The sequence below is a fragment of the Bos indicus x Bos taurus genome, chromosome 19, assembly GCF_003369695.1.
Source record: "Bos indicus x Bos taurus breed Angus x Brahman F1 hybrid chromosome 19, Bos_hybrid_MaternalHap_v2.0, whole genome shotgun sequence".
Taxonomy (NCBI): Eukaryota; Metazoa; Chordata; class Mammalia; order Artiodactyla; family Bovidae; genus Bos; species Bos indicus x Bos taurus.
The window spans coordinates 6,354,589-6,369,967 of NC_040094.1; the positions used below are offsets into that span (position 1 = coordinate 6,354,589).

At 42.1% G+C, this 15,379-nt stretch overlaps 1 protein-coding gene across 1 annotated transcript in view; it reads left to right on the top strand.

The window, feature by feature from the left end:
• The window catches only part of STXBP4 (syntaxin binding protein 4), a 249,819-nt gene extending 238,940 nt beyond the window's left edge, over positions 1-10,879 (top strand). The window contains exon 18 of the mRNA XM_027516895.1: positions 10,523-10,879. Within this exon, the coding sequence (XP_027372696.1) occupies positions 10,523-10,592 (70 nt within the window). The 3' untranslated portion in view covers positions 10,593-10,879. The remainder of the gene's footprint in view (positions 1-10,522) is intronic.
• Positions 10,880-15,379: the final 4,500 nt, after the last annotated feature.

A 15,379-nucleotide genomic window follows, 5' to 3' on the forward strand; every position in this document is an offset into this window, starting at 1 on the left:
AAAAAAAGATTTCATGACCCAGATAATCACGATGGTGTGATCACTCACCTAGAGCCAAACATCCTGGATGTAAAGTCAAGTGGGCCTTAGAAAGCATCACTACGAACAAAGCTAGTGGAGGTGATGGAATTCATTTGAGCTATTTCAAATCCTGAAAGATGATGCTGCGAAAGTGCTGATGCCAGCAGATTTGGAAAACTAATCAGTGGCCACAGGACTGGAAAAGATCAGTTTTCATTCCAATCCCAAATAAAGGCAATGCCAAAGAATGCTCAAACTACTACACAATTGTACTCATCTCACATGCTAGTAAAGTAATGCTCAAAATTCTCCAAGCCAGGCTTCAGCAGTATGTGAACCATGAACTTCCAAATGTTCAAGCTGGATTTAGAAAAGGCAGAGGAACCAGGGATCAAATTGCCAACATCCCCTGGATCATCAAAAAAGCAAGAGAGTTCCAGAAAAACATCTATTTCTGCTTTATTGACTATGCCAAAGCCTTTGACTGTGTGGATCACAATAAACTGTGGAAAATTCTGAAAGAGATGGGAATACCAGATCACCTGACTGGCCTCTTGAGAAACCTATATGCAGGTCAGGAAGCAACAGTTAGAACTGGACATGGAACAACAGACTGGTTCCAAATAGGAAAAGGAGTACGTCAAGGCTGTATATTGTCACCCTGCTTATTTAACTTCTATGCAGAGTCCATCATGAGAAACGCTGGGCTGGAAGAAGCACAAGCTGGAATCAAGATTGCAGAGAGAAATATCAATAACCTCAGATATGCAGATGACACCACCCTTATGGCAGAAAGTGAAGAGGAACTCAAAAGCCTCTTCATGAAAGTGAAAGAGGAGAGTGAAAAAGTTGGCTTAAAGCTCAACATTCAGAAAACAAAGATCACGGCATCTGGTCCCATCACTTCATGGGAAATAGATGGGGAAACAGTGGATACAGTGTCAGACTTTATTTTTGGGGGCTCCAAAATCACTGCAGATGGTGATTGCAGCCATGAAAGTAAAAGATGCTTACTCCTTGGAAGGAAAGTTATGACCAACCTAAATAGCATATTCAAAAGCAGAGACATTACTTTGCCAACAAAGGTCCATCTAGTCAAAGCTATGGTTTTTCCAGTGGTCATGTATGGATGTGAGAGTTGGACTGTGAAGAAAGCTGAGTGCCGAAGAATTGATGCTTTTGAACTGTGGTGTTGGAGAAGGCTCTTGAGAGTCCCTTGGACTGCAAGGAGATCCAACCAGTCCATCCTAAAGGAGATCAGTCCTGGGTGTTCTTTGGAAAGACTGATGCTGAAGCTGAAACTCCAGTACTTTGGCCACCTCATGTGAAGAGTTGACTCATTGGAAAAGACTCTGATGCTGGGAGGGATTGGGGGCAGGAGGAGAAGGGGACGACAGAGGATGAGATGGCTGGATGGCATCACCGACTCGATGGACGTGAGTTTGAGTGAACTCTGGGAGTTGGTGATGGACAGGGGTGCCTGGCGTGCTGCAGTTCATGGGGTCGTAAAGAGTCAGACACGACTGAGCGACTGAACTGAACTGAACTTTATCATTCAGGGCAGTAATCCATGCATTTAATCTAATACCAGCTTTTCGTTTTTGTGTAGTGATCACACGGCTTATATATAGTTCTCTGTGTATGTTAGTTGTTCAGCCGTGTCTGACTCTGTGATTTTACATACTGTAGACCATCAGGCTCTTCTGTCCATGCGATTTTTCAGACCAGAATTCTGGAGTGGGTTGCCATTTCCTTCTGCAGGGGATCTTCCCAACCCAGGGATCAAACCCAGGTCTCCTCTGTGTCCTCCATTTCAGGCAGATTCTTCACCCACTTAGCCATCAGTGAAGCCAATATAGTTCTGTGATCACCATTAAAAAATAAAAGGCTGGCACAAAATTAAATGCATTGATTACTTCTCTGAGTAATGTATAAACATGTATATACATTTGTGTATATATATATACATGTATATATGTATGTAATGTATAAATGTATAAACATACATTTATATGTGTATATGTACACACATATACATGCTTTAGAAGAATAAGAAATATTTAATAGACTAAAGTCTACAGATTTTTAAGAATATGATGAAATGTTGGCCTATCACTCACAAATATAACCCTTAATATGACTCATATAAGGTGAAAAGTCTAGGAAGTTATCTTAGGTTTCCAACGTTGCTAAGACTGTTCATTGATTATATTCTTTCTGTCTCTGAGTAGCATATTCTTGATTAGTATTTAGTTCAGTTCAATTCAGTCACTCAGTCATGTCCAACCCTTTGCAACCCCATGGACATGATTAGTATTGGGTTGGCCGAAAAGTTCATTTAAGTTTTTCTATAAAATGTTTTGGAAAACTCAAACAAACTTTTTGGCCAACCAAGTATTTCACCCGTGGTCCAGTGGTTAAGAATCTTCCTGCCAATGTGGGGGACATGGGTTCAATCCCTGGTGTGGGAGGATTCCATGAACCATAAGGCAACCAAGCCAGTGTGCCCGCACTGAGCTTGTGCCCGCAGAAGCTGGTGAGCCCGCACATGTGCAGCCTGTGATTCGCAACAAAAGAAACCAGCACAACAAGCAGCCCACATGCAGCAACGAAGACCCAGCATGACCAAAAATAAATAAATGCATATAAAGCCGAAGTAGAGCCAAAGAAGCTTTTCAAAAAAGCCATCAATTATAAGACACACCACTATTTTATGTAAAACCAAAAATGATAAAAAGAATCTAAAATATGACATGGTAGTTTGAATTTTGTCTTACGGCTTTTTAAGTAAATCTAAGAGCTATTTTAACATAGTGTTTATCATGTGTGTGTATAAAGGAAAATTAAATACAAGTAAATTATGATATTCCTAAAACTTCTGTATATTCAGAGTGGAACTCTTCTGAATCTCTCTTTTAAATCAGTTTTCATCCACATTTTTCATAATAACATCCTATCTGCCATCAAAGTGAAGCTTTTCTTAAAGGACTGTTCTACTACCATCCCTAGGGGTTTTTTCCTGGGCTTTAACATCTGTTCTGAAGTTTGATGCTGGTACTTTTTTGATCTTTTCAAAAGGGTTTAATAGAAGAGCTTTTAGACTAATCAGGATTTATATTCCTTCCTCAAATAGTCCTTAAATGCTTTATCTCCTGAAAAGTAAAGGAGTAACAGTCCATTCACATCTCAAGAAAAAGAGCCAAGTTCATGCATGCATGGGCAAAGACAGTTGTATTGGTTGCCTTTGGCAGCGTTGGCGGCACAGGTGAGTCCAGCTGCTTTCCTGGCCCACAGCACGTGCAAGATATCATGGGTTGTAAGACACACCTTGCAGTGTGCTCAGTTCCCCTGAGGTGAGAAAATTTTTGAGTTAGGAGGGAAAAGATAGGAAATAGAAAACTAGGACTAACACAAAGGGAGGAGGGAAAAGCCCACATAGGGGCATGATGTCAAGCAAAGCCCATCCATCAGAGGGTGTGAAGAAGGGATGGCATTTTGGCTCAGTCCCACAGGGGAGCTCAGGAGACAATGTAAGTCCTACCCATGTCCGTTGTCCAAGCTGAGGCTCCCCCCACCCCTCTGTCATTGGTTAAGCACAGGAAGCCTGGCAGGAAGATGTGAATTTCTAGGTCCTTTGACCTCTGTGTAGACAAGGTGGGCTCCACAGCCCTGTAACAAAGAGAAGCAGGGCCAGATGTTGGGAGTAAGAGCGCACAGAGCTCATGTTCACGAGGGTGGTGGGCGGATCTGAGAGTGCGGACTGTGTCCACTACATGTCCCGAGTTCAAACACATTTAAATCTGAAAGATGTGTGTCTTAGAGCTGATGGAATATGGGACAGAGGGTCAAATTTCCTTCTTCCTGACTCATCTCAGAGTAACCTTAAAATTGAGTTAAAGATGAAATGTCTTAACATGAAAACAGAATGGCCTTTCTAAAATAGCGTGTAATTCAATCAAAGGTACTTTAAAGGCTATTCCTAAAAATCCTAACAGAAAATACTTGGAAGAGAGCAAGCAATTCTGCCCCTCCATTGACAGGAATTGAATGCCTGAACTATCTAGGACAGATTAACTGTGTTATCTACTCTGTGAAGTCAATCCTTAAGCCTGTGGACAATTCAGATTCCTTCAATAACCCATACCAGTGCCTTTTTCCTGCCAATTTCAAAGAAATTAGACACAAGCTTCCCCCTTCTGTGATATGAGGTTTGCCTAGAATTATTGATGAGTTACCTAAGATATGATTTAAAAAAAAAAAAAAACATTTTAAAAGCACAATAATACTCTATGTTGGTTGCATCAATAGCCTTAGATATTTTGCGGGCATTGATAAATCACTATAAACTTTCTGGAAAGCAGTCTTGGAACACCGATCAAAAACCTTAAAGATATTTAAACTTTTTGACCCTATAGTTCTAGTACTGTGAATTTATTCTCACATGCGTGCATGCTAAGTCACGTTAGTTGTGTCTGACTCTTTGTAACTCTATGGACCATAGCTTGCCAGGCTCCACTGTCCATGGGATTCTCCAGGCAAGAATGCTGGAGTGGGTTGTGATGTCCTCCTCCAGGGCATCTTCCCAACCCAGGAATCGAACCTGGGCTTCTCTCTTTTTAAAATTTATTTATTTTTTTAATTGAAAGATAATTGCTGTACAGAATTATATGTGTTTCTGCCAAACACTAACATGAATCAGCCATAGGAATACATATGCCCCCTCCCTCTTGAGCCTCCCTCCTACCTCCTTCCCCATCCTACCTCTCTAGGTTGTTATAAAGCCCTGGTTTGAGTTTCCTGAGTCATACAGCAAATTCCTATTGGCTGTCTATTTTCCACCTGGTAATGTAAGTTTCCATGTTACTCCCTCCATATATTCCGCCTTCTCCTTCCTTCTCCTCCCATCCCCTGCCCCCATGTCCATAACTCTGCATCTCCATTGTTGCCCAACAAATAATTTAATCAGTACCATCTTTCTAGATTCCATGTATATTTGTTAGTATATATTTGTTTTTCTCTTTCTGCCTCACTTCACTCTGTATTTTAGGCTCTAGGTTCATCCACATCATTAGAACTGACTCAAATGTGTTCCTTTTTATGACTGAGTAATACTCCACTATATATGTGTACCACAGCTTCTTTATCCATTCACCTGTCAATGGACATCTAGGTTGCTTCCATGTTCTAGCTATTGTATATAGTCCTGCAGTGAACATTGGGATACATGTGTCTTTTTCATTGTTGGTTTCCTCAGGCTATATGCCTAGTGGGATTGCTGGGTCATATGATGTGAATCCATGTCTCTTACATTTCCTGCCTTGGCAGGTGGGTTCTTTATCACTAGATCCACCTGGGAAGTTTATCCTCACAAGTGACTACAACTTTAGATTTTAAGAAAATGTATTGAAAAGGTTTTCTGAAGCACTATTTAAAATTAAAAAAGTCCTTTTATAGGCCTTGGACTTCCCCTGTGGTCCAGTGGTTAAGAATCTGTCTGCCAATGCAGGGGATGTGGGTTTGACTTCTGGTCTGGGAGGATTCCACATGTTGTGGTGCAGCAAAGCCCATGGGCCTCAATTACTGAAGCCCACACACTCTAGAGCCCGTGCTCCATTGCAAGAGAAGCCACCTCAAGAAGAAGCCCTCACATCACAATGAAGAGTAGCCCCTGCCCCCTGCAGGTAAAGAAAGCCTGCTCAGCAACAAAGACCCAGAGTGGCTAATAAATAAATAATGAAATTTTACAATAATAGATATGCAGATGACACCACCCTTATGGCAGAAATTGAAGAGGAACTAAAAAGCCTCTTGATGAAAATGAAAGAGGAAAGTGAAAAAGTTGGCTTAAAGCTCAACATTCAGAAAACAAGGATCATGGCATCTGGTCCCATCACTTCATGGGAAATAGATGGAGAAACAGTGGATACAGTGTCAGACTTATTTTGGGGGGCTTCAAAATCACTGCAGATGGTGATTGCAGCCATGAAAGTAAAAGACACTTACTCCTTGGAAGGAAAGTTATGACCAACCTAAATAGCATATTCAAAAGCAGACACATTACTTTGCCAACAAAGGTCTGTCTAGTCAAGGATATGGTTTTTCCAGTAGTCATGTATGGATGTGAGAGTTGGACTGTGAAGAAAGCTGAGAGCCGAAGACTTGATGCTTTTGAACTGTGGTGTTGGAGAAGACTCTTGAGAGTCCCTGGGACTGCAAGGAGATCCAACCAGTCCATTCTAAAGGAGATCAGTCCTGGGTGTTCTTTGGAAGGAATGATGCTAAAGCTGAAACTCCAGTACTCTGGCCACCTCATGCAAAGAGTTGACTCATTGGAAAAGACTCTGATGCTGGGAGGGATTGGGGGCAAGAGGAGAAGGGGACAACAGAGGATGAGATGGCTGGATGGCATCATTGACTCAATGGACGTGAGTTTGAGTGAACTCCAGGAGTCAGTGATGGACAGGGAGGCCTGGCATGCTGCAATTCATGGGGTTGCAAAGAGTCAGACACGACTGAGCAACTGAACTGAACTGAACGGATAGGCCTCAAACCAGGAGAACATCTGAGTAATATATATCTAACATGATGGAAAATACTTAATAATATTTAAAGACCCAGGGAAAATATCACACCTATAACATTGTGGAAATAAAAGAAAACAGGTGTCTGTTTACAGTATGATATCAACTGTATTTTATATATAAATACTACAGAAGACCTTGAAGAAAATATTAGATCAAATTATCAGTAGTATTTATTTTACTTGTTATATTTTTCTACATTTTAAAAATTCTCTATGGTAAGAAATTTATGAGAAAAAATAAGTGGTAAATTTATAAGAAAAAGTGGTAAATTTATAAGAAAAAATAAATTTTATATACGGAAAAAAATATATGTGAGCTGATGATAGTTTTTGTTTCCCCATTATTTCCTAGGAGAGTTTTGCTTTAGAACTCTGTATACAATCTGGTAAAAGTTTTTAATGCTGTAACATGAGGGCTGAAAAGAGGAATGGTTGGGCTGTGGGTATGAATGAGATCTGGTCTGTATTCTCAATACTTAAGTTGATTATTATGGAAACAAAAAAATATTTGCATTTAATATTTCTGTCTACACCTCTTGTGTGGCCAGATTCATTGCCTTTAACTCTTATTCAGAATTTTTCTCTTGCTAGAAAAATAAGATTGTCACAGATGAGATATTCCTTTTTTCATTCTCTAGTTGGATGGTAGCATAAAGACTGAGGCTTTCATTGCTATTATGGATGGCAATTTAAATATTCCTGAACAGTATCATTGAGAAAACATCCTGCAGGTCACCCGAGTTTTCCATCTATATCTTGCCTTTTTCAAAGATCCTGGACCTGTTTTCTCCCCACTGAAAACATTTAAGCAGTAAAAATAGCAGGGGATTTTAGCAAAGTTGATGTGTCATTAGGTTTTTCACTTTAATTCTTTACACCTAGAGCCAGGTCTGAAGTATTCCTCCTTTGGACACAGTGGCTGGTGCTGGACTGTGCCCTGAACTAGGTGAGCCTCTGAATAATGTCTTCTCAGGAAGCACAGAGATGGGAATATCAGACCACCTTACCTGCCTCCTGAGAAACCTGTATGGCAGTCAAAAAACAACAGTTAGAACCAGACATAAAACAACAAATTGGCTCAAGCTTGGGAAAGGGGTACATTAAGGCTACATATTGTCACCCTGCTTATTTAACTTAGAGCACAGTACATCACATGAAATGCCAGGTTGGATGAAGCTCAAGCTGGAATCAAGATTGCCAGGAGAAATATCAATAACCTCATATATGCAGATGAGACCACCCTTATGGCAAAAGCAAAGAAGAGCTAAACAGCCTCTTGATGAGGGTGAAAGAGGAGAGTGAAAAAACTGGCTTAAAATTCAACATTCAAAAAACGAAGATGATGACATTCAGTCCAATCACTTCATGGCAGATAGATGGGAAAACAATGGAAACAGTGACAGATTTTATTTTCTTGGACTCCAAAATCACTGGACAGTGACTGCAGCCATGAAGTTAAAAGATGGTTGCTCCTTGGAAGAAAAGCTATGAAAACCTAGACAGTTATTATAAAGCAGAGACATCACTTTGCTGACAAAGTCCGTCTAGTCAAAGCTATGGTTTTTCCAGTAGTCATGTACAGATGTGAGAAATGCATCATAAAGAAGGCTAACCACCAAAGAATGGATGCTTCTGAACTGTGGTGTTGGAGAAGACTCTAGAGAGTCCCTTGGACTGCAAGGAGATCAAGCCAGTCAATCGTAAAGGAAATCAACTGTGAATATTCATTGGAAGGACTGATGCTGAAACTGAAGCTGCAATACTTTGGCCACCTGATGTGAAGCTGACTCATTAGGAAAGACCTTGATGCTGGAAAGCCAAAAGCTTTTGACTGCGTGGATCACAAAAAACTGGAAAATTCTTAAAGAGATGGGAATACCAGACCACCTCACCAACCTCCTGAGAAATCTGTATGCAGGTCAATAAGCAACAGTTAGAACCACACGTGGAACAACAGACTGGTTCTAAATTGGGAAAGGAGCACGTCAAGGCTGTATATTGTCACCCTGCTGATTTAACGTATATGCAGAGAACATCATGCGAAAGAAATGCTGGGCTGGATGAAGCACAAGCTGAAATCAAGATTGCGAGGAGAAATATCAATAACCTTAGATACGGAGATGACACCACCCTTATGGCAGAAAGCAAAGAAGAACTGAAGAGCCTCTTGATGAAAGTGAAAGAGGAGAGTGAAAAAGTTGGCTTAAAATTCAACATTCAAAAAACGAAGATCTGGTCCCATCACTTCATGGCAAATAGATGACAGACTTTATTTTTTTGGTGCAGATGTTGACTGCAGCCATGAAATTAAAAGATGCTTTCTCCTTGGAAGAAAAGCTATGACCAAACTAGACAGCATATTAAAAAGCAGACACATTGCTTTGCTAGCAAAGGTCCATCTAGTCAAAGCTATGGTTTTTTCCAGTAGTCACGTATGGATGTGAGAGTTGGACTATAAAGAAAGCTGAGAGCCGAAGAATTGATGGTTTTGAACTATGGTGTAGAATAAGACTCTAGAGAGTCCCTTGGACTGCAAGGAGATCAAACCAGTCCATCCTAAAGGAAATCAGTCCTGAATATTCATTGGAAGGAATGATGTTGAAGCTGAAACTCCAATACTTTGGCCACCTGATGGGAAGAACTGACTGCTTGGAAAAGACCTGCAAAAGACCTTGTAAAAGATGCTAACAAAAGTTGAAGGTGTGAGGAGAAGCGGGCAACAGAGAATGTGCCAGTTGAATAGCATCACTGACTCAAAGGCTATGAGTTTGAGCAAACTCCAGGAGATAGTGGACAGAGAAGCCTGGAATGCTGTAGTCCATGGAGTTGCAAAGAGTCGGACACAACTTAGTGACTGAACAACAATAACAGGAAGCACAAAAATCTTAGAGTCCCTCTAGTCAACCATCTCTCAAATGAAAGAAGCCTTTTAAAGCATCACAGTAATAGCTACCTGAGTGCCTGATATCACTGTTGGTCATTCTCTGTAGAAGTGAGTTCTTGTCCTATTAAGATCAGCAGTCGGCTCTCCTGGAGGCACACTGCAGCCTCTTTCCTTGTGATGTGAGCTCCCTAGACAGACCACCATCGGGGGTAGCAGTAAGAACAAGCCTCCCAGGGGTCATTTGGATGATGATCAGGAAAGTCACCCAAAGGAGATATTCAGGTAAAATCATCTGGAGAGATTTTAAAAATCATGAAGCTTAGTCAGACTCCAGGCCAATTACAAATAATCTCTGGGAGGAGGACCCAGGTACCTGTGCTTTAAAGATCCTCATGATTACAGTGTGTAGCCAAGGTTAAGAATCATTTCCCTGGACTATCTTGGAGTCCAGGTAACCAGAACTTCCCAAGAAGCAGGCTGCTGAAAACAAAAGTTATAGTCTCGTGCATACATTCTTACAGTCACAAAATTGAAACTGCAACCTCAACAAAGCTTACAATCAGATATGCACACACATACTCTCCAATTGCGTGACTTCCTTTGATAACACTTCCCCATTTTGCATATTTGAAGACTGCCCCTAAATCCTGTTTATTTTTTTTTAAATGTCAACAATAATGCCACAACTCACATTTTTACAGAATTTACAATTTAAAGTTTGTATCTCATGATAACTGGGTGAAGCAGTCAGGGCAAGCATTCTTTCTGTTTTGCATATGAGAAAACTGAGGCTCAGATAAGTTATGTGAATTTCTCAAGCCATGTTATGGTTACCAACTGTAATCGTATTCACAATTTCCCTGGGACTTTCCCGGTTTTAAAAGTAGAGATCCCACATCTCAGGAGCCCTGTTAGCCCTTGGCCAGCCAGAGTGGTAAGTCACTCTGCACCTACAGCAAGAGGTTGAGATGGGTCCCAGGTATCTGTTCTGAAGGACTGTAGAGCTTGTGTAAGCCAGACCCTACTTTTTTCAGGGGGAAGAAAAGATCTGGGCGAATCTCCAGAACATGTGTTGGACCTCCTTCCACTCTGAGATTGATGTAGCGAGCCTGCCAGGGCGAGAAGAAAGAAAAGTGATGGGTCTCCACCTCCAATTGTATTGACAGAACATTCCCTAGGACTTGAAATTCCCAGACCACAGAGCAGAAAGTTGTGTCAGGTTTGTCTCTGTTTCTGTTTTGTTATTGTTGGGTTATTATAATTTTGGTTTAATATTTTTAAAATAATCATACAGAAAACTGAATTTCTTGAGGGGTGTAAAATTTCTATGAATTTTTAATGCAGCATGCATAGACACATTTGACCACCACCTTAATGAAGAAAAATGGCAACCCACTCCAGCATTCTTGCCTGGAGAATCCCAGGGATGGCGGAGCCTGGTGGGCTGCCGTCTATGGGGTCGCACAGAGTCGGACACAACTGAAGCAACTTAGCATTAGCATTAATGAAGAAATAGAGCAGTTTTATCACCCCACAAGCTCCCTTCTACCCTCCTTGTATGACATACTCAGTCCATCTCCAAATTCTGGCAATCACTGTTCTATTCTCCATAACTATAGTTTTGTCTTTTTGAGAATATATAAATAATCATAGCATGTGTAAACTCCTGAGACTGGCTTCTTTTACTCAGCATGCCTCTGAGACGCATCCAGGTCACTGGGTGTACCAAGTTTGTTCATTTTCGTTACTGAGGAGTATTCCATTACATGGGTGGACCCCAGCTTGTTCCTCCATTCACCTACCGAAACACATAGGGTTGTTTCCAGGTTTTGGTGATTATGAATTGAGCAGTTATAAACATTCATGTCTTAATGTTTGTTTTTCAATTGTGCTTTAAAAAAATGCCACATAATATAAAATTTGTGTGCTGGCTTTTGTATACACATGTGTTCACTCCTCCAGGGGAAATACCTGGAGACAAGAGTGCATAAGCATGTGTTGTGTTCATTTTTTTATTGCTGCTGTAACAAATTACCGCAAACTTTGTAGATTAAACAATACAAATTTATTATCATCTCACCATTCCATAGGTCAGAGGCCTAAAATGGGTCTTAGCAGGCTATATCCAAGCTGTTAGCAGGCTGCTCTAGAAAGAAACCCGTTTTCTTGCTCATTCAGTTACTGATAGAAGTCAGTTAGTGAACTAAGAACACTCTTTCCTTCTTTGGCTCATGGTCCCCTTGCTGCACTCTCAAAGCCATTCACATCACATCTCTATCTGACCCAGCCAGGAAAGATTCTCTGCTTTTAAGGACTCAGGTGGTTTGAGTAGATTCAGTTCAGTTCAGTTCAGTTCAGTTGCTCAGTTGTGTCTGACTCTTTGTGACCCCATGGACTGCAGCACACCAAACTTCCCTGCCCATCACCAACTCCCAGAGCTTGCTCGAACTCATGTCCGTCAAGTTGGTGATGCCATCCAACCATCTCATCCTCTGTTGTCCCCTTCTCCTCCCACTTTCAATCTTTCCCAGCATCAGGGTCAATGATCCTTCCAATGATTCAGTTCTTTACATCAGGTGGCCAAAGTATTGCAGTTTCAGCATCAATCCTTCCAATGAATATTCAGGACTGACTTCCTTTAGGATTGACTGGTTGAATCTCCTTGCTGTCCAAGGGGCTCTCAGAAGTCTTCTCCAACACCCAGATAACCCAAGATAATGTCACCATTTCAAAGTCTATATCCTGGGGAGTGGCTGAGATGGCAGTGTAGGTAGACAGCTCACTTCCTCCCACAGACACATCAAAATTAAAACTATTTATGTAGCAGTTTGTTGATGAGGAAAAACTAGAAGACTTGCAGGAAAGATCTTCTACACTGAAGATATAAAGAAGGAAACACAACAAGACAGGAAAGAGGGGTGGAGATGGGGAGTAGTCGAGACCATAACCCTGTTGGGCAAGCCACAGATAAGAGGATGATTATAATTGCAGAGATGTCCCCTAGGAAGCAAGGGGCTGAAGTCCCACATTGGGCTCCTCAGCTCAGGGATCCTGAACCAAACAGTCAGCTTTGATGCCTACGGGTGACCCAGAGTGCTGCGAGAGTCAGAGGCTTTACTCGACAGAAAGTCTCACATACTCCAGGACCCGGGGCAGAAGCAGTAATTTGAAAGGAGCATAGGTCAGACTCACCTGCTGATCCTGAGCCTCCCAAGAGGCAGAAGACAACCAAAGTTCACCCTGGGACATAGACACTGGTGGAAATCATTTTGGAGAACTTGTTCTACCACATGGACACTAGTGTTGGCGAGCACCATTTTGGAATCCTCCCTCAGCTCTGAGACCCAGACCCTCCCACTAGACTGTTGGCACCAGTGTTGGGACACCTCAGGCCAAGCAACTAGCTGGACAAATGACACAGCCCACCAACCAGCACTCCTGCTGTCTAAAGACTCCCTGAGCCAATGGCTGCCCCAGATCTGGCCTTGTTGACCAGAGGCCCAGACACCTGTGCTCTCTCACTGTGCCCTGAATCCCCCATGCCTGCAGCAAAAGACTCTGGGACTGTCTCTGCCCAGCAGTGGGCTGGCACTAGCCCTCAGACCAGCCTCACCCACCAACAGGTAGGCCCCAGCCCTAGAAACCTCTAGGCCCCAGCTCTGCCCACCGGGGGCTGAAAACACCAACTCTGGGGCCCTTGAGTCCTGCAGCCCTAGACCCAGGGCCTGATTCCACCTGCCACAGGGCAGGAGCTCGCCCCAGGGTTTGGCCTCACCCATCAGCAGGTGGACACCAGTCCCAGGGCCACCATGTCCCCACATCCTGATGGATGGGACCCAGCCCATCCAACATCAAGCCACCACTAGCCCCAAGATCCCTCTGGCCCCAGCCCCACCCACCAGCAGTTTGAGACACGTTGGAATCCTTAGTCACTCCAGAGTCCATCCCCACTTACCAGCAGATGCACACTAGTTTTAGGACACCCCAGACTCCACAGCCAGCCATGTCAGGAATTAGTCCCACTCACTATCAGGTCAACACTAGATCCAGGACCCCTAGCCCCACAACCACCCACCTCAGAACAGGACTCTGTCCACCAGAGGGCCATCATTAACCCCAGGACTCCCTGGGACCTAAAGTCAGCAGCTTGAGGCCCAATCCCACCCACCAGTGGCCAGAAGCTTTCACACAAGGCAGGTCCTAGCAAGCAACCAGACTGGGGACCAGCCACACCTACTAGACCACCCAGAGTAGTCAGTCCATCACAACATAAGGACCCATACAGCCCCCACAAAATGCACCCCTAGAGCATTTATCTCTGGTGACCAGAGTGGGATGCATATGATGTCTCCTACAAAAGACCATTTCTCCAAAACTGGGAAATGCAATCAACCTCTCAAGTAAATAGATATAAAAATAGCAAATTAAGCAACCAGAAGCAATAGAGAAATATGTAAATGAAGGAACAAGATAAAACCCTAGAACAAGAACTAAGTGAAGTGGAGTTAGGCAATCTACCTGATAAAGTATTCAAGGTAATGATCATGAAGATATTCAAAGTAACTCACAAGAAGTTTGGATGAACAGAGTAAGAAGATAGAATTTTTTAACAAAGAGTTAGAAAATATAAAGAAGAATCAGAGATAAGGAATACAATAATTGCAATGAAAAATCCACTAGAAGCAGCAGACAGTAGATTAGATAATACAGAGGAACAGATGAGTGAGCTGGAAGACAGAGTAATGGAAGTCACTGAAAAGTGAAGTTGCTCAGTCGTGTCAGACTCTTTGCCACCCAATGGACGATAGCCCACCAGGCTCCTCCATCCATGGGACTTTCCAGGCAAGGGTACTGGAGTGGGTTGCCATTTCCTTTTCCAGGGGATCTTCTTGACCCAGGGATTGAACCCAGGTCTCCTGCATTGCAGGCAGACACTTTACCATCTGAGCCACAGGAAGTCACTGAAGTGGAACAGAAAAAGGAAAAAGAATAAAAAGAAATGAAGATGATTTAAGAGACCAACATTGAGCATACTAACAGTCACAGTACAGGGGTCCCAAAAGGAGAAGGGAGAGTGCAGGGGACAGAGAACACATTTGAAGACTTAATAGCTGAAAGCTTCCCTAACCTGGGAAAGGAAACAGACATCCTGGTCCAAAAACCACAGAGAGTACCAAATAGGATCAACTCAAAAAGGACCATACCAAGACACACAGTAATTAAAATAGCAAAAATTAAAGATAAAGAGAATGATAAAAACAGTTAAAAAAAAAAAAAGCAACAAGTTATGTTTAAGGAATCTACATTCTCAAGTAATGAAAATAAAAACAAAACTAAACAAGTGAAACCTAATTAAACTTAAAATCTTCTGCACTGTAAAGGACACCATAAAAAAGTAAAAGACATCACACAGAATGGGAGAAAATATTTGCAAATTACATGACTGATAAGAGATTAATTTTAATATATATAAAAAGCTCATAAAACTCAATATCAAAGAAACAAACAACCTAATCAAAAAATGGGCAGCAGATATAAATACATATTACTTCAAAGAAGACATACAGATGGCCAAAAAGCACATGAAAATGTGCTCAGCATCACTAATTATCAGAAAAACGCAAATCAAAACTGTTAACACAATGATCACGTCACACAAATCAGAATGGCTATCATGAAAAAAGGTCTACAAAAAATACATGCTGGAGAGGGTGTAGAGAAAAGGGTCTCCTCCTACAGTGCTCATGGGACTGTAAGTGGGTAGAGCCATTATATAGAACACTATGGAGTGCTGGGAGCAGGAGCTCCGCCCATGGCAAAGGTCATGAGGAAGGAGGCTCAGCATACACAAAGGCGGGATCAAGCCTCAGGAGTCCCCCTGGAAATTCTCG